The 23,949-nt window shown below is 48.2% G+C and overlaps 1 protein-coding gene across 1 annotated transcript in view; it reads right to left on the minus strand.

Moving 5' to 3' along the window:
• ATP7B (ATPase copper transporting beta) overlaps positions 1-23,949 on the minus strand; it is a 55,514-nt gene that overhangs the window by 23,140 nt on the left and 8,425 nt on the right. The window contains exons 2-9 of the mRNA XM_007193702.2: positions 15,818-17,006; positions 9,524-9,781; positions 7,778-7,941; positions 6,071-6,232; positions 3,953-4,029; positions 2,364-2,538; positions 1,034-1,267; positions 222-313 (exon numbers count right to left, since the gene is read on the minus strand). Coding sequence (XP_007193764.2) covers positions 222-313; positions 1,034-1,267; positions 2,364-2,538; positions 3,953-4,029; positions 6,071-6,232; positions 7,778-7,941; positions 9,524-9,781; positions 15,818-17,006 — 2,351 coding nt within the window. The remainder of the gene's footprint in view (positions 1-221; positions 314-1,033; positions 1,268-2,363; positions 2,539-3,952; positions 4,030-6,070; positions 6,233-7,777; positions 7,942-9,523; positions 9,782-15,817; positions 17,007-23,949) is intronic.

The raw sequence follows: 23,949 nt of genomic DNA on the forward strand, positions 1-23,949 counted from the left end.
TCACTCATCATCTAGCAAACATACACCCCCTTGAACCCTTGCTTATCTTTTAGTATATAAATGCCTTGTTTACTTAACTGGACTGAGACGGGGCATCTCACTGTACCGTCTTTGCCGGCCCTCACCAGGTCTAGTGCCATGTCCTATACACGATGGGTGTGTGATGTGTAGCACACAGGCTGATCTAAATCGATCAAGGACGTGTGACAAAGACAACCCACCTGATGATTAAGTTGTCCTCCCCAAGGGTCACGACGGTGGCTTCCGTGGCTTGTAGAGACATGAGTTTGGCGAGGGCTTCTGAAGTTTTGCTCTAAGAAATAACCAGAATGTAAAATGAGAGCGATACTAAGCTGGCCTGTGCAAACCCAGACCATCAGTCACAAGGCTGGTGTTAGAGGAAACCCTGCAAGAAAAGGCTGCCTCCGCAACACGGCCCCTCTGCACGCCTGCGGGCTCCCCCGGGATGAGTGTCACTCACTGCCCACCAACACGCAGCCGTGCCATCACCGCGCTGAGTGTACAGTGCAACTGAGTTCTATGAATTACATTTCAGATTGAAGAAACAATGCCAGTGTGCCCACTGACTGTTTTCTTTTAGGTTCAATTTAATTTCTTTTAGGACCCGAGTCCCACTCTCTTATATTAGGATACATTGAAATCGGGGAACAACGCAGGGTGCTAAAAATGGCACGACCCTATGGTGGAAATGTGGATTTCTAGACTAGGAAGCTACACACTCAGTTATGTACCAAGAGGTGGTATGAGCTCTGACCCGAAATCCAGGGTTCTTTCCACTGCACGATGCATCTGAACAAAGGTTTTAATAATTAACCAGATTAGCTGGGATTTCAGAAGCAGCGACCAGTTTGGAGATTAGTGGTCAGAACACCTAATTCTATGTAGGTTTCACGTTTCTTTAAGCCTTGCCCTAGATTGCGTACGATTAGTAATTCTAAACATGGTGCTCAGATAAATTAAGGTTTGTGTTACTGAGGAAACAGTTCTTCCTTTAACCTGAGGCTGCACTTACCTTTGCCACGTGTTCCAGCCACCGCCCCAGGGCGATGAACACGAAGAGCATGGGGGGGGTGTCAAAGAAGGTTACGGGGCTCCTCTCCGCCTTCTCGGCGATGGCCACCATCAGGATGACGAGGGAGTAGACGTAGGCGATGCTCGTGGCCAGCACGATGAGCACGTCCATGTTGGCCGTCCTGTGTCTCAGAGATTTGTAGGCCTGAACGTAGAAGTACCAGCCCCCGAGGAACTGAAAGGTGGGGAGGGAGAGTGACCTTTGTGACAAGGCCCCTCGGGACTGTAAACACCCTGGGCTCCCCCTCGACGCTGACATTGCTTTTTCCTCCATAAGTGATGTGTATGAAATGTACTTCCTGATTCAGAGGACTTCTGGCCACAGGAGTGGCTGATCCAGGGAGACCTTTAAGACCCAGAGCACTGGACAACCTAGATGTCCATCAGTAGGAGAATGCTCAAGACGGTGAAAGAAATCATGGTGCGTTCATACTGTGGACAGTGCTACGCGGTCCCTGAAGACAATGTGCTGGACCCCTAACCGCCAGTGTGAGAGATGTACACAGTACATGGTTAAGTGAAAAAGCCAGTTATAAATCAGTATATCTAGTATTATCCTATCTCGGCCAAAAAAAAAAGCCTGTGTCTATAGTATGTGAACATGTACACACACATACATACGCACGTAAATATGTGTTTTTTTCTATGCAGATGAAGATATGGAAAAACCAAATTGAGCCTATAAACACTTGCCCCCAGATAATCCTAATTAATATTAATTAATCTAATATTCTAATATTAAGTCAGGAGTTTCATTTTCTATTCCAAAATAAATGGAAGGCACACTTCCCACTAGAAATACAGCTAGCTCCTTAATGTGGTCCCCAGGGCAGGAGTAGCACGAAGCCTGCCCCTTTTAAATTATGATTCCTCAGGACCACGTTTCAGTCGTTCAAGCCAAGACGTGGAAGAGAGCAGCACGAGCTCCAGGGTGGTCCAGCTGCTGCTTCTAACATCGAATTGAGCTGAACAATAAGCAAACAAGACGCAATGGATCACCAAGCCTTGCCGCAGGGGGCTGCTGTTCCAGGGGGAGTCCGGTCATCTGTGGAACTGCCCGTGAAACCAGGCCCTGTGTCATCCCCCACGTTAGAGGACGCCCCCCAGCTGGTCATAAGACAGAAGAAAGCAGCAGCTGGCTGGGTGGTGGGAAAGCGGCAACGAAGCTGCACTTGGAGCACTCTGAGGGGCTGTGCTGGCCTAAGAGGACCGAGCACCTGCTGGCCGCACACAGGCACGCTGGGCAGGTGTGCCCACCCCCCGATACGCACCTGGACAAAGGTACACAAGATAAAGAAGACGAGGTTCAGGATGGACAGTCCTGGGATGATGTTGCGGTCCAGAGGCATCGACTCGTGGGGCTCGTGGCTGGGTATCAACATATAGATCATTAAACCCATGACAGGGACGCCAAACACCAGGCTGCACAGGAAAGACTTCTTCCACCTGGAAAGAAACGCAGCAACACCGACATATCAGGTGCCGCCGGTCACCTGGCTTCCGGCCCCGGCCCCTCCCGAGGACTTGGTTTGAGACTGGCCTCTGCCACGTGTCTGGGACAGACCAGCAAGGGCTAAAGTGAAAGCAAGGCTCTCTCCCTACATCGGCCATCTGAGGGGAACATCAAAGGTCTAAACTTCACTGCAAGGATGCTCCAGAGATGTTTAGACACAGCCCCTGCCTGCCCATGGCCGACGTGGCACCTCCAGTCTACAGGTGAGGCAACCGAGGTCCAGAAGCTGAGAATTCAGCCTCAACCAAAGAGGTTGACCATCCTCAGCCTATGGCTGCTCCCGCTCTTTTTTCAAACTGCAATCGTTTATAGACCCCCAAGAAAAAAACAGATAAAAGGAACATTTCATTAGTATAAACTTATACATTCAACTTTTAAACTATTACTGAAAATAGAGTCAGTGTGAACAGTGCAGCTGCCTCGATGAAGTTTGAAATCGGGGTCACAGGTGACAGCCATGGTCTCACATCAGCCTCACCATCCACAAAATTCCAACCAAGGGCTCCTGGAAGCTCTAGGAGGCATAGCCTCAACGCCGATCTGAAGACCACGGGCCTGCGAGATCGGAGTCTTACACTCCCAGGCCCCCGCCTCCAAGCCCCGAAAAGACCTCGCTTTCTACCCCACTCCTCTCAGCCGACAACTTCCACTCATTCTTTGAGGCTCAGATCGTGTGTCCCCTGCTTGTGAGCTTCCCAAACTCCCCAGAACCCACCTGCATCACTGCTCACCCACTCTTCCCAGCCCGACCAAGGGCCCCTCTAAGGCAGGGGTGACACCCTATTCACCCCTACCACCCGGCACAGTGCCCTGCATGCAACAGTGGTCTTGTGTTTGTTGAATGAATGAGTGAACATCTGCAACAGTGAACGAGCTCAGGTCTCCTGCTGCCCGAGCCATTTTCTTTCCACTTGGCCGTAATTCCTATCCTCAGATCCTAGATCTCGACCCACTCCAGTGAAGTCTTGAAATACTATAAAAGAAAAAACCCACTCTTCCCTTCCTCCCAACGTAAGCGCTGTCCAATCTGTTAGCCACCAGCCGTAGGTAACTATTTAAATTAAAACTAGTTAAAATGAAGTGAAATTAAAAATTCACTCCCTGGGTCACACTGGCTGCATTTCATACTGGGCAGTACAGATATAGAGCGTTTCTGTCACCGCAGAAGGTACCGTGGAACAGCATTGTTTTAGAGGATTAACATTACGAGGGTAAAGGCAACTGATTCGGCAGAAGGTACCGTGGAAGGTGGAGGTAGCAGGGACACCAATTAGCACCGAATGAGGTAGAGGCGGGCCAGGGGAGAGGCAGCCCTTAGAGCTAGTTTATCTTCTGTGTTCTACCTACTGCTTTATTTCCACCTTGTGGTCCAAGTGATGAGCGTTGGGGTTCCTCTGGGCCAGGGAGACATGAAAGCCGATTTCCTTGTTATTAAAAAGAGGAAACAAGAAAGAAGGCACTTGGTTAAAATAGGCATCGGTAGAAACCATTTTACATCTTTGGAAATAAGAAAGTTAATCTAAAACTGCCTCAGAGGACTGTATTGGTTTTTCCGCTCATGACTTCTGTCCCCACGTCAATGTACAGATCCCGTCGGAGGTTCCATGGCGACTCCTGCTCCTTCTGTCGGCAAAGGCAGCAGATGCCGGGAGGTGACTTAGCACACCCTGCGCTGATCGATGCTGAGTTATAAGCTCGGGATTTGTGAGTTACGGACTTCCCAGTATCAAGCGGTCGGGGGAGTATCGCTCTCTGTAGGAGGAAACTGAAGGTCAGAGATTAAACTCCCGTCCAAAGCTACAGCATCATCGGAAGCGCTGAATCCAGCTGCAGGTCCCCCGGCTCCAGCCCAGGCCTCTCCCAACGAGCAGACCTTGGCTCCGGCAGTATCTGTGGTTTTCTCAGGGATTATCTCAAGCAATTCTTTCACCGTTTTGCTCCTCCACCCTCTCTATCTTATTTGATCTGGTCGCTAAATCTCTGATTCCCTGTATAAAATTATACAGGAAAGGTTGTCAGGAAATGTCCTGTCAGTCAGCACAATGTAAAGAGGGACCTCTGATGTTGGGATTTTACACAAAAATTAAAGAGTTATGTTGGAAGAAAGAGCATGTAAGGCCATCTACAGACAAATCCTTTACAACTAATACCGGCCTAATTACATCAGGAAAAGATGCCCCAGAAATGCAGGAACGGGGGCCAGACATTGGCAATGTACCTCAAGTAAGAACAAGGAGGGGACTGCAGCGGGCTGGGCAGCTGGGTGGAGGCCAGCAAGGATTAGTGCATCAGCTGACTTCTCTCCCTCATTAATGCCTTATCACTACTGCTCTGTAAGGCCCGTGGGGTGGCAGAAACTGGATGCCCACTGAGCTCGGAACTAGGAGATCTGGGTTGGAGTACCAGCTCTGCAACCTTTAGCTGGGTACCAGGGATCAAAGTCTCCTAACCTCTCTGGGGGAATCTCTCCTCATCTGATAAAGAAGCTGCATTGTCTGCCTCTAAGACTGAGGCACTGTACCAACAGCAGTAGCAGTATTTGCACCTCAAAGAGCTCTGTATGGCCAGACAACAGACAGCATCTCTCTTAACACACACACACGGAAATTCAAAACAACCTGAAGCCTGCTACGAGATGTTTCATTTCATAAGGAATTTCATAAGCAGTAGTTCCTGCTAAACTCCACCATTAGTTGTTGTGAGTTCATCTTGTTCGGTTTTGACCATCTTGACCCATTCAGATCACCACTAAGGCTCATCCTCTCCTGGTGTGATATGATACAGACCTGAGAGAGGACACAGAATGTCTGTGGACAAAGTGAGGGAACGATGGGGGTGGGAGTACAGAAAACTACTGTGATTGATTTTCCAAAGGAGAAATGACTAAACTCTCCAGCTGTAAAGGAGGCCTAGTAGAGTGGTCAAACGCAGTGTAATTCTTCCCAACACCAACATTCCTTTGGTCTGTAGATACTTGGCACAGATGTAAATATTACTTAAAAAAATTACAATTAGGCAAGTTTTTTTTGGGCCACGCTGCATGGCTTGTGGGATCTTAGTTCCCCAACCAGGGATCGAACCCAGGCCCTTGGCAGTGAAGGTGAAGAGTCCTAACCACTGGACCGCCAGGGAATTCCCACAATTAGGCAATTTAATACCATGTGCCAGGAATCTTGGCAATACTGCTGTTTCTCAGGGAATATCTGAAATTAAAACAATACTAATGTCTTTTTCTCCCCATCTTTTTCTTACCCATTCACTGATTCCCCCCCTCAGATTATCTGATATTTACTAATCCCTCACAAATTGAGTCACCTTATTTCCATGGGAAAACTTGAAGGATTTTAGATTAGGTGATTTTTTTTTCTTTTTTTGCTTAGCTATATTTTGCTCATTTTTCTATGATGATTATAAATCACTGTTTTTAAAAAGGTGGGTACAATATTTTTTTGATAAATGATTTACCTCGATAATTTTGACAATATCCCGTGGACCGATAATTTCAGGATCAAACTTCACGTGGGCTTTGCTGGTGGCGAGAGCCACAGAGGCGTAGGTGATGCCGTTTGTCCTTGTGAGTTTGGACTCTATGTTGTGAACACAGGAAGTGCAGGTCATCCCCGTGATCTGCGGCAAAGGATGACAAAGATCCCACTGACCCAGGATCCAGAGGATCCCATCAAAGGCACACAGGGAGTTGGGTTAACAGGCAAGACACAAGTCCGTCCTCCTTCCCAAGATGCTGGACTCACAACGCCCAGGTGCAAGATTTTCACCCCGGACATCCCCCCGGGAGCCTCGGGGATATAAACAGTGGTTCTTCCCCAACTCAGGTACAGGAGACCAATCACTAAGCAGATGGCAAGGACCGAGGCCCGACTCCCAGCTCTGCTAACAATGGGCTTTCACAGCACTCCACGCCCTGTGCTGGTTATGCATTTCTGCCACCCCGTGCTGTGTGCGCTGAGAAAGCAGTTCCAAGCGAGCCAGCCACCCCTGTACTATGCATTAGGCAAGCCGGACAACTCCCTCTTCTGAGTATCAGTGGTCGGCACTTCCCAGAATACAAATTAAATACAGACATAAAATGCCTGAGCATGTGACGACAATACAACTATAAGACACTGTAATAAAAAAAACAAACATTGTTCAAAAAAATGTTTTCACCTTCCCCACTGATAGTGTTGCTCTAGATTTGCACACCGTAGCGTGAGCAGAGATGTGCACCTCTGGCCCTGGAGGTCTGACCCAGCGAGTGCTACACTGTGCCCCTCCGCACACACCGAGGCCCGGCCAGGGCAAAGGATTTGCTCTGCAAAGAACACCACTTCTCAGGAGCTCAAAGTGCCACTTGTGTCCGCAGTACTTTTTCTTCAAACATTTACTTACCGCTAATGGCAGTGACTAAACACAGCAAGGAAGTAAGACCCTTTCACTTCGGTAAACAGCATTACTCAATTCCTTGTGGATTCCTTCTAAGCCTCCCTTTATTTGCACAAAGAGAGCTTTGCGCAGAAGTGCTTGTGAACACAGCATATTTGAAATGCTAGAGCTATCTTCTGTCCTCAGTGATTTGTTGACCAGCGCCGCTGGCAACAGTGGGCAGGCAGGAAACAATACCAGCGCCTCGTCCCTCCGCTCCCCAGCAGCCCTGGAAACAGCACCACCCCCGGCGTTCAGCCCGGACTGGGCGCCTGGGGACACTCTGGTCACCAAGTACCTTGTAGACACGCCTGTGCCTACAAGGTGGCCCCGGCTGCCTCGCTCACTCCTATCCCGTCCCGGGGCCTCGAGACGCCTCTGGTATTCCAGCTTCCTCTCGGCCTCACGGGACGTGTTCCTGTTCGACTCCCTCGAGCCACAAGCTCAGGACAGCCGCTGTCTCCAATTCCTCTTCCTCCAACGCCATTGCCTCCTCCTCCCGATACCCTGACGCGCCTGGCGGGACCTGGCGGGACGCGCGCCTGCGACTTTCTGACATAGTGGACATTCCTTCACGAAACGAGCAGGTCCTTGTCGCTGGCTTCAAAGGAAAACCCAATAGCAACGAGCAGGATACATGCGAGAAGGGGGAACGTCCTGACCACAGCCCCGGCTGCCGTCAGAAGGCCTCTGCGGGCTGACTCAGGCTTGCACCCCCGGCCCCCGCTCCAGCCCAGCTGCCGCGCTTACAGTCAGCTCGAGGTCGCCGTCTGAGCCCGCGTAGTCCTCCATCACCTCTGCCTCGAAGCCCAGGTCCTGGATGAGCTGCGTTATCTCCAGGGGCTGGATAACTTCCGGGTTATACTTCACCTCTGCCTTTCCAGCCATCAACGCAACCAGCACAGAGAGAATCCCTGAAACCAGCAGGGCACAGCTGGAACACTCCAGGCAAGGCCTCTGGGATGACGTGTTCAACATAAGCTAACAAAGAAAAAACTCTGCCCCAGAAGCTTCTAGAACAGTGGTTCTCACACTTGGCTGTGCATTAGGATCACCTGGGGTGGAGGCAGGGGAGAGGGCTTTTAACAATCACCTGACCGGTGATTAACTCTTAACCCAGACCAATTAAATCAGAATCTCTCAGGGTGGATACCAGGCATCTTTTTTCCCCATTTTTAAAGCTCCCCAGGTGATTCTAATGTACAGCCAAGCATGAGAGCCACTGTTCTAGAACGATGCTCCTCACACTTGATCAGGCATATGACTCACCTGAGGACCTGGTTAAAGCAAAGACGCTGGTTCAGTGGGTCTGGGGTGGGGGGGGTGTGAGGTGCTGCAGGCCTGCCTCGCCCCCAGGCACGGCCCATGCTGCTGGCCCAGCGGGCTCTGCTCTGAGTCAGGCTCTGGGGGACACAGGTGCGGGCACACACCTCAAAGCAAGGGACAGAGTCTGCAGCAGGCAACTGCTGTCACAAAACGGACGTACTTTTTTCTCCACTTCCAGACACAGGGGAAAAGAATAATTTTCAAAAGTGGTTTTCCTTACTCTTTTTCAGTTTTTAATCATTTTCAGGAATGAAAAAGAAATCCCGCGGACAATCTTGCTACCACTGTTGTTTAGTTAAAGGGGGAAAGAAAGGCTCATTCACATAAATGAAAGGAATGATGTGCTTTGGAAAGAATGTCATAAGGGATAAGTATGAGGGGTTCAAGTCGGGAAGAGAATCATGGGCCCTGTGAGACACAGGTTAGCTTCTGAGCCGCCAGCCCACGGGCGACAGAGGAGCTCCTAGAACACCTTGCTTTGAGAGCCACCTTCTAGAGCTCCAGGAAGCTGTAAGGCTTGACGAGCAGGAGGCGGGAAACGTGTCATCCTTGAGCCTGAGGAGAAGGACCCACGTACAGAGCCACAGGAAGACAGAAGGTGACCCCGGAGGCCAGCAGAGTCACGGTTAAGATATTTTCCAAACAAAAAAATTGGGACAGGATTTTCACTGCACTCTCAGGTTTGAGAAACCAGATTGGCAATGTCGTTTAGAGGACAAAACTTTGGCATTTCCACAACACGCTATGATTTACAATGACAACAGGACAGAATGCAGGCTATTTATGTGTTTGACCGTAAGAGGCTTTGGAAGGGAAAACCACAGACTACTACCAGGACAAGCTAGTTGGGGAGGCCACCCATGGCAGTACCTTGACCTTTAAACTGGATTCCCCACGGCTAACTTACTCAGAGATCCATTTTATCTCAAACTAAGTACTTCTTAAAGAGCAGAATGCCAATTGTCCCAGAACATTAGACAAACATCTATCCTATCATACAGTGAACTGCCGCCAGGTTAGCAGGGCTCCTGATAAACGCAGTCAGTGGAGATGCCCAAGGGCATCTTGTGCCAAGGGCACACCATCCCACGTTGCTGACTGTGGCCTCCAGCAGTCTACACGCTACCATCTACAGCAGAATCCCAGCTCGGCGCGGTGGAGACCTCTTACCAGCTTCTTTCTGCAGGTTCCTCTCTATGTTGGACACACAGGACGCGCAGGTCATGCCTCTGACCTGTAGAAAGCACTTCTGCGGGGCCGCGGTTTCGGAGGCCCGAGGGGACTTGGACACGAGGCCGGGGTTGTGGTTTGTAGGGAGCCCCCCGGGCTGGGGAGTCGTGTCCTGCACGGACACAGGTGTACCAGCTGCCGTGTGCCCCGTGGCGCTCCCAGCACTGTGGTTCCCAGCGTGGTTGCTGGAACAGTTTTCTAGGATAGAATGTCACAAATCATTCAAATTAGAAGAATGGATAATTTTTTTTCCGGAGGCTCAAGCTTGACAATGTTCAGATGAAAGTTCCTGGAGAAGATAAAGGGGGGCTGGTGTTTCCGTCACTTTCTCTCCCTCCCCACAGCCAGACGGAGGCACTCGATTCCATACATAGGAAAACACGCGGATACTGCAAGGACGGAATGTTCTGGGTAGATGAATGCTCTAATGAGACAATGACGGTTAACAGCAGTGATAAGAACACACCAGGCACCCTGCTAAGCACATGTCTGGCTTCCTTTAACTGTTAACATAGCCCTGTGGCAAGTACTACTACCATCCCCATTTTACAGGTGAAGAAAAGAGTTACAAGAAATTAAATGCTTTGCCCCAAACCCCTCAGGCATGAAGCAGGGAATCGAGCTTCTACACCTGGCCACATCCTGGTTAACAGAGGTCCTCTCCCTCCCCATGAGAATCAAAATGCCCCAAAACACCTCTGTTGAGTCGCTGGCCTTTTTCTCATCCTTCGTCTAGGTACTACATACATTTTGGGCAGGAACCCTTTGTCAGCTGTACCCACTGCAAACATTGGCTCCCAGTCTGTGGTTTGCTTTCTCACCCTCATCTAACGGTATTTCTTTTGATAAAAGAAGTCCTAGATGTTAATGAAGCCCAACTTAGAGTCAACTAAACCAACTTCAATGGTGAGTGCATTTTGTGCTCTATTAATAGATGTGTCTACCGCATCACTGAAAATATTCATGACATTTTCTTCTAGCACCTCGGTTATTTTAAATGAACCTCCACATTCAGGCCACTGATATACTTCAAATTAACTTCTGTGTAGGTCTGAGGTGATAACCAAGGGTAATTTCTTTCCATGTGGACTTCCAATAGTCCAGCTCCAATAATGAAAGTTCTTTCCCCACCGAGTTCCAGGGGTCAGGGAGCAGACATCTTTGGGGGCCATTACTCCACCCACAACGCATATACAGACCAATGTAACTAATCATCGACCAGATCCAGATACAGAAAATTTCATCACTCCAAAAAGTCACAGTTTTGTTATGACACAAAATACCTCGAAGAGTATGTAGGAAAAAAATGACATCATTTGATGATGAACTCTCCTTACTTCAAAACATAGAAGCTGCAAAACACAGAAGTTCATTTTCTGGAAAGTGCTAAAACTACTTCCACTCACTTTAAGAGTGCAGTTGATGGATACTTTCAGCACCTTCGCTGAAGACCCTCCAGTGCTCTGGCCTTACAGCCCTCCACCTTCTGGATGCAGAGACCATCGCCTCACCCAGCACAGCTCTGCTCTCCTGGACTTCATCCTTCTTCAGAATGACTCCACCCCTTGGATGTCAGCTCTTAACATTCTAGCTCCCACCCCCACCAAGCCCTCCTGCACCTGTCCAGCCCCTCCCCCTTTTTCCAGTCCCTCACCACCTCCTGGATTCACTTGCCTTTCTGCCCAAATACTGTTGTCAACAATTTCAGTAGTATTCGTTAGACCTCCAACACTGAGGTCTAACTCAACTAAATTCTGGGCTTCTGGAGATTGCTAAAAAAAAAAGTTTAGGGACTTCCCTGGTGGCGCAGTGGATAGGACTCCACACTCCCAATGCAGGGGAGCCTGGGTTCGATCCCTGGTCTGGGAACTGGATCCCACATGCATGCTGCAACTGAGGAGCCTGCCTGCCGCAACCAAGGACAACTAAGACCCCGTGCAACCAAATAAATAAATAAATATTTTTAAAAAAAAGTTAAATAAATTAACAAAAACCCAAATAAGCCTATGCTACTGGGTCCTTGATCAACCTATGCCAACACTACGGGTGGGCATATAAATTGATTTGACTTTCTGGAAATCTATTTGACAGTATTATCAAAAACGGTACCTCTAATTGCTTTGGACTTAGTAGGGGCACAATAAATATTTGTGATGGAATGAAATAATGCTGATACCCTGTGACCCAGCAATTATGCTTTCAGATATTTATCACAAGGAAATAATTAAGTATGTGCACAGGGCTTCCCTGGTGGCGCAGTGGTTAAGAATCCGCCTGCCAATGCAGGGGACACGGGTTCGAGCCCTGGTCTGGGAGGATCCCACATGCCGCGGAGCAACTAGGCCCGTGAGCCACAACTACTGAGCCTGCGCATCTGGAGCCTGTGCTCCGCAACAAGAGAGGCCACGATAGTGAGAGGCCCGCGCACCGTGATGAAGAGTGGCCCCCGCTTGCCACAACTAGAGAAAGCCCTCGCACAGAAACGAAGACCCAACACAGCCATAAATAAATAAATAAATAAATAAATATTTAAAAAAAAAAAAAAGTATGTGCACAAAGGAGAAACAAATCACGTAGCTGGAAGACTGTCTTCACAATTTTATTTACAGTCACAACAATCCTATCAGTATTATTTACAATGACATCCACACAAAATAGGTGGGAAAAATAAAGAGGAAACGAAGTCATGGTACACCCATATGCTGGGATGCCATGCGGCCACTGAACGTGGTACTGCAGACACACGGATGGACCCATAAGTTACGTTTATGATAAGTCACAGGGTGAAAAAGAGATTACAAAACTATGTATGATACAAACCTATATATTTCTAAATAGAAATGATACAGGCTCTGGGAAGAGTCTGGATGAGCAGCTATGACACGAAGAACACTGTGTGGATCTGCAGGGAGAGCATTCCAGACAGAGGAGGCCGCGAGCACAAGCCCTGAGGTGAGAACAAGCCTGGTAAGAGGCACTGAGATGGGGCCAGAAAGGTGCTGGGTGAGGGAGGGGCTTAGGGACCGCCATGAGGACTCTTCCACTCACAGTACAAGACGGGATGGTCCAGGAGGGTCAGCCGCGCGACAGGATGGCTGTGAAAGCTGGGCGGGGACCGGGCTGGAAGGCAGGAAGCAGGGAGACCAGTTTGGACCCCCTTCTAGGATCCAGCAGCAGAGGACGGTAGCCTGCACCAGGGTGCTGGCCTGTCTCCTCTGCCTGGCGTGCAGTCCTGCCCTTTCCTGCCTGCTCAGATCCTATCCATTCTGAAATCCTATCCACGCCCAACTCCATGGTCCCCCCTACATCATGTCCTTGGGAGCCCCACAAGCAGGTGTTGGATTCTCTCCTTCTCTTCTGAATCCCAAGAGCATCTGACCTACACCTTCCTTGTTACAACATTTGTTCTAACCTGCCTTGGATGATACGAGGGGCCTCTGTGACCTGCTGCCCCGGGAGAGTGTGAACCGCTATGGGCGGGTGCGGGACCGCCGCTGAGCACTCCACGGCAGCTGGCACAGGGCCCGGGCCCTAGAAGACCCCCAGCACGTGCGGGGGTGAGGGAACCGTGCCCTCAAAGTGACATCACTCACTTATGAGGGTGAGAGGATCATGCTTTACGTAACAGGTGAATTTTCCTCACTTTGTATTCATGTATCCCATCCATCCATCCATTCATCCATTCAAAAACTACTTACCATGCAAACAAGTGAACAAATAACAGCTGCCTTCTACAACCAGGTCTAAATGTATTTTAGCTGTCAAGTAAGTGACTGAAATTCAATGCCTGTCTCTTGCCCGTAGGCTCTCAGACCCTTTCCCTCCCTCCCTCCCCCTGCTCCACTACCAAGGGGCTGACCCCTGCAAACCACTTTTCCCAGGCTCCCTTGTCAACTGGTTTCTGATTAAATTTGGCACATGGAGGTAACAAGCAGGAAACAACAGGACAGAAAGGGGGAGGACCCAAGTGTTTGCCATCTCTCCACCGGGCCCGGCTCCTGCCATAGCCTTGCCCTTGGCCAGTTCCCACCAGGCAAGCTCAGCCCCTGGGCTCTCGTAAACTAAGCACCTGCCTTCCCTCAGACCCTCCCGCCTGTGGGTGGCAGCTGCTTTCCTGGTTTTTAATTTCCTGTTTTCCCTCCTGTCCCTGTTTGGTTTTCCAGCTCTGTAATCTCTCTAAAGAGTTCCCTCCATCGGCTGACCTGAGACCCTGCCTGTCCCAGCCCATTATTTCCTTTCTCCTTCGTTTCCTTCACAAACATCTATTGTGTGCTGGGTGCTGCGGAGTCAAAGGAGAAACAAATCACATGGTTTGAAGACTGTCCTCAAGGAGCCCCTGGTCAATCCAGAATGGCCGACCAAATACAAATAATGCCTTTTTCGCATTTAAGTGGCTATAAAAGACAGTCACCAGCACACTTATGGTTTATCCCAAATTAAGACTGCCAGGTAAAATACAGGACATCAGGTAAAATTGAATTTCAGATAAACAGCAATTTTTTAGTATGTCTCAAATATTGCACAGGACATACTCATACTAAAACATTACTCATTGTTTATCTGAAATTCAAACTTAACTAGGTGTCCTGTATTTTTATTTGCTAAATCTGGTTCCCTAAATACCTCTTGGGCTAAACATAATTCTCATAATTCTGGCCAATAAAAATCCCTGTTTTCTCTCCAGGTTTACTTAGTCAAGTTCAATTATTCTGCATTATGTAGTTCAAAGCAAATTTCTTTTTACTGCTGATAAGTTGATTCCACTGTTTTAAGACTTTAAACCTCATACAAATATAGCAGATGGCAACTACATACTACATGTCTTACCTTCTGAGTACAGGATTTACTATTCCAGTTTTCCTTATTGATTTTTGTTTAAAAAAACAAAACAGAACAAATCTCCTTCCTGAAACTTGGTACAAAGACAAAGCCCAGACTGGGGCCCAGTCACTCCACATGGCTCACCCGCTCCCCTTGCGGGTGGGTGGTGCAGGGGCCTAGGAAGGGCTCCTGGGGGCGGGGGAGTGGGTGGGAGTCAGCCAGGAGGGGCAGGACAGGCGGGCCGGCCGGGTTTCTGCCATCTCCCATGGCTCACTGGCTCACTCCCCACCCCCCCAGAGGGAGCCCTCCCTAGCCGCCCCCCCTCCCCCCCACAGGGCTCACACCTGCTGCCCCGCGTGGTTTCCCCCTCCCTGCTACCACATAAGCTCTCGGGGCGGGGGGTGGGGGGGACGGTACCTCGCTGCTCAGCAGCCCACAGCTCACACAGGCCTGGTGAGGGGCAGAAACACGAAAGACGCTAAGACAACTTGCCGGGCTCCCGAGTGAAGGAAGTGGAGGAGAAAACAGGCAAGTGAGTGGCTGGCGGGTCAATGGGAGGGGGTCTGGGGAGAGCCACCACCCTGGAAACTGTCTAGTGACGAGGCATCAAGGTACGTGGGCACCTCGCTTTGGGAAGGCTGTCACACGCCCCCTCTTCTCACAGCCATGGTCGGGGGTGGGTGGGAAGGGAAACCATCATCACATCCTTCCCTTCTTTCCCACTTTCAACAGAATGGGCTCCAGGTGGTGAGACCAGGGTCCTGTTGTCTTCATTATTCTGTTTTGTTTAGCAGAGAAATCTCAGAGCAAATGATGATGTTTCCTTTGGAGAGAGAAGGGCCAGGTGTTCCCAAAGTACTCTTTTTAAAAAGAACACAGGGGCTTCCCTGGTGGCGCAGTGGTTAAGAATCTGCCTGCCAATGCAGGGGACATGGGTTTGAGCCCTGGTCCGGGAAGATCCCACATGCCACGGAGCAACTAAGCCCGTGCGCCACAACTACTGAGCCTGTGCTCTAGAGCCTGCGAGCCACAAGTACTGAGCCTGTGCTCTAGAGCCCGTGAGCCGCAACTACTGAGCCTGCACTCTAGAGCCCGTGCACCACAACTAGTAAAGCCCACTCGCCACAACTACTGAGCCCACGCGCTGCAACTACTGAAGCCCCCGAGCTCTAGGGCCCGTGTGCTGCAACTACTGAGCCCGTGTGCTGCAACTACTGAAGCCTGTGCTCCCAGAGCCTGCACACCGCAACAAAGAGTAGCCCCCGCTCGCCACAACTAGAGAAAGCCCATGAGCAGCAACGAAGACCCAACACAGCCAAAAATAATAATTTAAAAAAAAAAAAAGAACACAGAATCAGTGTCCTTTTCAGAAAAGAAGCTAAAAATCCAAGGAACTTAGCATCAACCACGTACCAGCCAGGACGGAGGCCTCGAATCCCATGTCCTCCACCGCAGCTTGGAGTTCTGCTGGGTGAGTTAGAGATGGATCGTAGAGAACCGTTCCTGTCCCTTCAGCCAAAGACACCGAGACACGCTGCACTCCCTCCCTCTGGGACACCAGGCCCTCGACGGACCGGACGCAGGACTCGCAGGTCATGCCAGCGATGGCCAGCACTGCAGCGCAGGGCACGCCGGGCGACTGGGGGCTCCTGGTGTCCGTCCCACTCCCTTCCGCTCCAGCGGGTAGAGAGACTTTAAAGTTCCCAGGTGGCAGAGCCTCAATGGCCCTCTGCAGGGTCCCTGGGGAGATGCGGGAAGGGTCATACTGGACTTGGGCAGTCCTGTTCTCCAGGGACACTTGGATACTCTGAACCCCTGGCTGCTGGCCAATATTTTCTTCGATGTTCAGGACACAAGACTTGCAGTGCATTCCATCCACTCTCAGATACAGGGGCACCCCCCGGCTCCCCGAGCTCTCTGAGTTATTGCCATTCTGGTTAACGGAAGCCGGAGGGGCCTTTGGGTGGGTGCGCTGGAGCTGCCTGATGTCAATAGGTCCCAGGCTCACGGGGGCCACCTTGTTCTTGATGACGGCTTCAAACCCCATGTCGTTCACGCGGTCCCTGAGGTCTTGGGGTTGGATAAGGTAAGGCTGGTAAGTGATGACTGCCTCCTGGTTGCTGAGCGAGACGCGGACCCTCAGGACGCCCTGCAGTTTCCCGATCTTGCCTTCTATGGAGCTGACGCAGGACCGGCACGTCATGCCCTCCACCCGAAGCTTGACCACAGCCTCCAGGGCGGGCGAGAACCTGGATGGCCGGGAGGCAGACTTTCCCTCCGCCACAGTGGCCTGAAAGCCCATGTCCTCAATCTGACAGCAAACCTGAGGCAGGCTCAGGACCGAGGGCACGTACCTCACCATGGCGCTGCCCTGCTCCAGGGAGACCTTAACGCTCACGACGCCTGTCAAACTAGACAGCCTGCCCTCGATGGACCTCACACACGACTGGCAGGTCATGCCCACGATGCTGAGGGTGCCGGCGGCCGTCTGAGAGGGGCGCGCGCCATCCAGGCCGTCCTCGTAGCCACTGTTGTCAAAGGCAAAACTCTGCTTCATCGTTGGCTCCCAGGCTCGAACAGGCCAGGAAAGCTTAGGCAGGATCTAAAAGGAAGAGAAAGAACATTTTTTATCCTTAAAACTAAACGTTTTCTAAAATCTCCCAGCTTGTGTGGCACTGAGAAAATGGAAAACAATACCACGGGTGTCCAAACATCCCAAGAGTGTGAGAACATCAAAAGAGGGGAAGAAAGCTATAAAGACATTACTTATCATATGAAAGGGTTCAGAGGGGTTCCTTCTAGCTCTGACTTTCTGTGATTCTGAACCCAGAAGTCAACTGCCCACCTTGGTAGAAGGCATGAAGGCTTCTGTGGGAAAGGAGAGCACGATGGGGCTGACCCGCATAGAACAAGCATGGCAGGCCTATGACAGAGGCAGAGAGCACAGCAGCCCACAGCAGAAGGGCACAAGTCCCACCAGACCTCCCCGACTCCAGCTGACACCTGAAATCTCCCCACTGGACTTGGTCCTTTCAGCTTAAACTTTGGAGGTCCTGCTGGAATGCAAATACACAGAATAGGCCACACCCTAATTCTGCATCTCTTTCTAGGGGTGTCCATCTCACTCTCTTAGCAGGGGTTAAACTTAACAACCATAGGGCACATGTTCCAAATGCAGACCTCCCAGCCCATGGGGTCAGACCACAGTGCCTGTGAAAAAAGGTCTCGAAGGACGCCCCTTGAGCCACGGGAGTGAGCACAGCAGTGCCAAGGGGACCAAGAGGAGCGGGAGGGGGAAAGCTGGAAGAACAGGGAGTTGGGCTGAACAAGGCACTTCTAGTGCTGCCTCCGCTGAGTCGCTGCCCCGCCGGGTGCTCAGGACCGCTGTAGACATTACCTAAAAACGACATGTGCTTCACCAAATTAAACGGATTCATTTTCTTAGTGTATCACAGCTCAAGTGTAGTTTCCTGATTTCGTCTCACGATGTGGCCTCAGCCATTCTATTAACACAACTTCCCTTTCGCAGGGTCCCAGCCTCACCACTCTCTTCACTGGATACAGTTTTTATACCAGCACTAGTACCTGCTTCAGACATTTGGGCACAGGGCTTTATATACGGCACCTGATAAAAAAGCATGTCACTCGACACCTACACAATCCTACTTATCTTCAGCTGAAGCTCGATTACATGGATTGACCTTCTCTGTCCCTGTGCATAAAATGCTTATCTTTCCAACTTCAGATTTTGAGCAGCTTAACAAGATGAAAGTTTAAATAACTTTTAAAACAGACTATAAATATTCATTTGTATATCCACAGAGGAAATCACAAGCTAGTTTGGGATGAATAATTATAAGGAATTAAAAAAAATATTTTAAAATAGAGAAAAAGGGACAATTAAGTAAGTTATGAGATAGCAACTCAAAAATTTGTTGGATTCAAAAAACATACTGAAATTATCTGTGGTGTAAATACAGAAATGTATATGATAAGGATGACATGGCATAACAGTATTAACGGACGACTGGGTAGACATCTGGGAAACCTATTTGGAAAAATATAAATTTGGAATCTATATATCAGAAGACATTTCAGACAGATCAAAGATGAAGATGTAAAAAGCAAAATAATAAAAATACTAGATGAAAACACAAGAGAATATCTATTATAATCCCAGAGTGGGGAAAGCCTAAATATGACAAAACAAAAGCAAGAAAATCCAGAAGCTATAAAATAAAAGTTTGGTATATCTAACCACAATAAGAGGAAAAAAAATTGTTCAAACCAAGGCAGAAGATAAACCGAGAGAAAAAAAGACTTGCTTTCACCTTAAGCAAATTAAGAGCTAATTCCTTTAATATATAAAGAGCTCCTTCGAAAAAGAAAAAGGCCAACATTCCAACAGAAAAAAGAAGGCAGTTCATCAAAAAGGAAATGCAAATGGCTTCTCAATATATGAAAAGCAACATTAAAGGAGAAATATAACATTCCAACCTCACATGTGAGGTTGACATGGTCTTCACCATTCAAGTTGGCACCCACTGATTCATTCCCCAGGGTTAGTGGAAGTGTTACCTCTTGGGAGGGCAACTTGGCAATATCTATTAAAATAACAAATTCACATATTCTTTGACCCAGTGACTCTCTAAGAATTTAGGCAATAAATATATTTGCATGCAAAAGGAAGCATGCAACAAAGATATTAGATGCTACAAAAGATTGAAAACAACATAAATGTCCATCAATAGAGGCTGATAGCTCGGTGCTTTGTGACCACCTAGAGGGGTGGGATAGGGAGGGTGGAAGGGAGGGAGACGCAAGAGGGAAGAGATATGGGAACATATGTATATGTATAACTGATTTACTTTGTTATAAAGCAGAAACTAACACACCCTTGTAAAGCAATTATACTCCAATAAAGATGTTAAAAAAAAAAAGAGGCTGATAAATTACTGCACAAATGTAAAATGGAATACTATCTAGCTCTTAAAAAGAATGAGGCAACTCTATAAACAGTGAAATAGACTGGTATCTAATATATAGTTCAGTGAAAAAAGCAAGGCACAGAATATACAGTGCAGCTAGGAACTTCCCTGATGGCCCAGTGGTAAAGAGTTCGTTTTACAATGCAGGGGACTAGAGTTCGATCCCTGGTCAGGGAACTAAGATCCCACATGCCACAGGGCAACTAAGCCCATGCACCACAACTACTGAGCTTGTGTGCCTTAACTAGAGCCCGTGAGCCGCAAACTACAGAGCCCACGCACCCTGGAGCCTGCGCGCCGCTAGAGAAGAGAAAACCTGCATGCCGCAGCTAGAGAGAAGCCCACGCACCACAATGAAAGATCCCGCATGCCTCAATGAAGATCCTGCGTGCTGCAACTAAGACCCAACACAGCCAAAAATAAATTAAATAAATAAATAATAAATAAATCTTTTACAAGAAAAAAGAATATATAGTGCATCTAGTATTTCAGTTATCTGCAGCTCATGACAAACCAAACTCAGTGGCTTCTGATGACAGCTCCCAGTTTTTCAACTTGGACAGGGTTTGGCAGGGAAGGCTCGTCTCTGGGGTGGCCTGAATGGGGCTGGAGGTTCCACGTCCAAGAAGATGGCTCATGGCTGGCAGGTTGATGGTGGCTGCCGTTGGCAGGGACCTTGGTTCTCTCCCATGTAGCCTCTGCACACGGCTAGGCCGGCTACCTCACAGTTGGGTGTTTCTGGGTTCTGAGAGGGAGTGTCACAATAGCTAGCATTCACAGAGAACAAGCCCCAGTGTGCAAGCACTTAGCAAGCCTCTGCTTGCATCACGCCTGCTAAGCCACCATTGGCCAAAGCCAGTCACGTGGCCAAGCTCAGTCAAGACGGGAGAGAATTACATAAGTGTTTACATACAAGGAGGTGGAGTTCACTGGGAGGACCACCAAAATATGTCTATCACAGCATGCTAGCACTGTTTGTGAGAGAAAAAGAATATTACACACGTAGATGTTTATGCATGTATGGAGTTACCTTTGGAAGAATATATAAGAAGCCGGCACAGAGTTTGTGGACTGGGCAGCTGAAGGGGTCAGGCAGCTGGGGTACAGGAGTGGGAAGGAAGAGTTACTGTTCACTGTACAACTTACGGTACAATGTACATGTGTTACTGAATTCTAAAACATAATTAATTTAAACATTAAATTAAAATAATGTGAGCATAAAGGAGATCTGCAGCAGTGACTTGATTGTAACTGGTATGAATTAAATCCTTATTTAACTGAAAAAAGATGCAGGTCAGGGGGAAAGACTGTGGTTAAGACTGTGCACTTCCACTGCAGGGGGCCTGGGTTCAATCCCTGGTCGGGGAACTAACACCCGGCATGCCATGTGGTGTGGCCAAAAAAAAAAAAAAAGATACAGGAAAAACTAAGAAGGTATTCTAAAGATATTTAGATACTTCAATACAGTATCTTAGTAAAGCAGAAATTACCTCCTTATAAGACATAACTCTCAATCACCCAGTCTGCTGGAAAAACAAATCCCTAATGATTTACTACCCAATTTATTTTTCTTGGTCCCAGGTCGAGCTACAACTCACCAAACCCAAGCCACAAAGCTGGCTCTTAATCCCTGGATTATTGATTCTATGTTCCTGCTAAAGGAGTTTGCAGAAGTGTTGGAAGCTATTTGTTTGTAGCAAATAATACTCAGAGGTCTCCCTTCTACACAGGCAGGCTTCTAAAGACAAGCAGTTACGGAAGACAAAGCTTTGCAAATAACAACTTTATGAAACACCAGCGTACCTGTTGGTTTAGGAGCAATCTCCTAACAGTTGTCGGGGTATCTGGATTGTTTTTAAGTGTACACACATACTGTGCTTTTAATTCCGTTCTTCAATGAAGACAATCTCTGGGGTGGGGAAAAACTCCCCTTCTGAGTTCAAACAAACAAACATGTCTAGGTTTAAGGGCTCATCAGAAGCAATGGACATCGGAGAGTGGGCCCAGGGTACAGACTGTGTGTCCAGGGAAAACGTGGTAGAATTCCCAGTGTTGTCTAAGTCCCACTAAATTATACACTCCTTGAGGACAAACACTGGGGACTCCTTCTGCAGGCCCAACATCAGGTTGCTGGCTTCTGAATTTCCAATAAACTATTAGTACGGTAGGCATGAGGTTGAGAAGTGCCTGGAAACACCAGAGAAGAGGGTAATTCCACAGAGAGGAATCCAAAAATGAATTTCAATTCTTTGCCACCTCTCTAGGCGGCCTGGTCACATGGAATTTGCTGAGAGTACCAGGGCTTTTAAACAAAAAGATAGGGAAAGGTATATAAACTCTTGATTTGCTAAGATGGAGCCAGGAAAGGAAAATAAGACCTTCAGATAGGCCAGTCTAGTATGAAGAAATTGGAAATGGGGTGGTACGTTTTAATGAAAGTTTTCAAAGCCAGACTGAAATTGCAAAGCCCAGAAATGACATGCCTTGTAGAAAATGGCTGTGATCACAAGTCAAAGAGCAATACTACTACATGTACAAAGGAAGAACCACTCGCCACTTCTGAGCTCTCTTAGTTACAGGTGGATTCCCATCATCCTTAAGTTGGATACCACTCACCCACTTATCCTGAGACTTCTTTCACTTTGAAGGATAAGGAACACCCTTAACAACTTATGAGGCAAAAACATTATACGTGCCTGCAACTTTTCCAGTATATAACCTCCACCCCATACAACCCTATACACCTGAACTTTCATGGAATTCAAAATACAGAAAGGTCCTGATTTTTTCATATGTACACAGACCCAATAGTAGCAAGTAGTTAATGATTCTCGGTGTTACTTTATGAGGATGACATTTTATATCCCTACTGCTCAAGACAATTCTGTAAGTAGATATTCTTATCACCATTTTACTGCTGAAACAGACTCAGAGGTTCATCCAAGGTTATTTAAATAACGGAGCTGGGATCTAAATCCAGCCCAAAGTCCAGCAGGCTATTTTTTTAAAAGAAATTTGAAGGTTACTTTTTCTTTTTAGCCGTGTTAATTATGGGAAGAGACTACAGTGCTGAAAAGCAAAATGAAGAAAACAGAAAAACAGCCACATACTACTATAGGGGAGCAGAATTTACCACCCTAAAATACATCTCTTTGGCATATTGTCTTAAGCGAGTTATTTTCTGGTAAACAGCAGACACTGAAAGGGCTCTGAAAACCAAGTAGGAACTGCCTTTTTGTAAGAAACACATATTTGTAAGGGAAATCTCCATTTGTAAGGGTATCTCCCGCTCTGTCCCTGGAAAAGGAGGTTGACCAAATCTCTAGAAACTCGATTTATCAATGGAGAAGGAAATGACTGAAATGTGTACCACAATCACCCTTGTTTACTGTGCTTTTCCTGGTAACTTCCCCTAACTGACTCTCCCCACTCTCAACAGCCTCTTCTGTCTTTGGCTGAGGATGGCATTTAAGTGTGGGCTTCGGCCATCTTGGTGAATTCATTTTTCTTGGTCTCTGCCATGTATTCACGTTATTAAACTTCGGTTTGACTTTCTCCTGTTAATCTGTCTCTCGTCAACTTCATTCTTAGACCAGAAGAACCCAGAAAGGTAGAGGAAAACATCTTCCTCCCCGACACTACCTATCAGGTAACAACAGGCTACATCCAGGTGAGTGAGCACAGCATGGAGGTGAGGGTGTGGTTAAGATCACTGGTCGGCCTGGGTCTGAGCCTGGCCTGCAACCCTTAGTATCTGTTCTATTCTCTTTTTTTCTTTTTTTTTAATTTAATTTATTTTGGCTGCGTTGGGTCTTCGTTGCTGCGCGCGGGCTTTCTCTAGTTGTGGCGAGCGGGGGCTACTCTTCATTGTGGTGCACGGGCTTCTCACTGTGGTGGCCTCTCTTGTTGCAGATCACGGGCTCTAGGCACGCGGGCTTCAGTAGTTGTGGCTCGCGGGCTCTAGAGCACAGGCTCAGTAGTTGTGGCGCACGGGCTTAGTTGCTCTGCGGCATGTGGGATCTTCCCGGACCAGGGCTCGAACCTGTGTCCCCTGCATTGGCAGGCGGATTCTTAACCACTGCGCCACCAGAGAAGCCCCTCTGCTCTATTCGTATCTGAGAATTCTCTGGGCATCGGAGATTCACGGGGAAGAAGGTGCAGAAGTGACTCAAGAAAAGATCCCACCCAAACCACCCCAGGCAAGTGGGTGTCGGTCTCTAAGACCCCCAAAGACCCCCACTGAAGAAGAATCAATGTACCCACGTTAAACCTGTACGTACATAGATTTAAACGAATACGTACTTAGGTATTAATACATAAAATTGAGGTTATCTACGGGTGAGTTATGACACTCTGATTTTTCCAATTGGTAAAACCTGAATGAAAAAACAGACAAGTACTACTTTTATACCAGAAAACAAATGTGGTTTTTCAGTTTCTCTAAGGCAAGGAAGAAAATGTTTTGCTAAACCACACTGACATAAGCGACGATAACATTATCACTGTGATAAAGATGACAGCAATGATGAACAGATGACATATTTCTACATGGCTTTA

This window comes from Balaenoptera acutorostrata, chromosome 18 (assembly GCF_949987535.1).
Source record: "Balaenoptera acutorostrata chromosome 18, mBalAcu1.1, whole genome shotgun sequence".
NCBI classification, from domain to species: Eukaryota; Metazoa; Chordata; class Mammalia; order Artiodactyla; family Balaenopteridae; genus Balaenoptera; species Balaenoptera acutorostrata.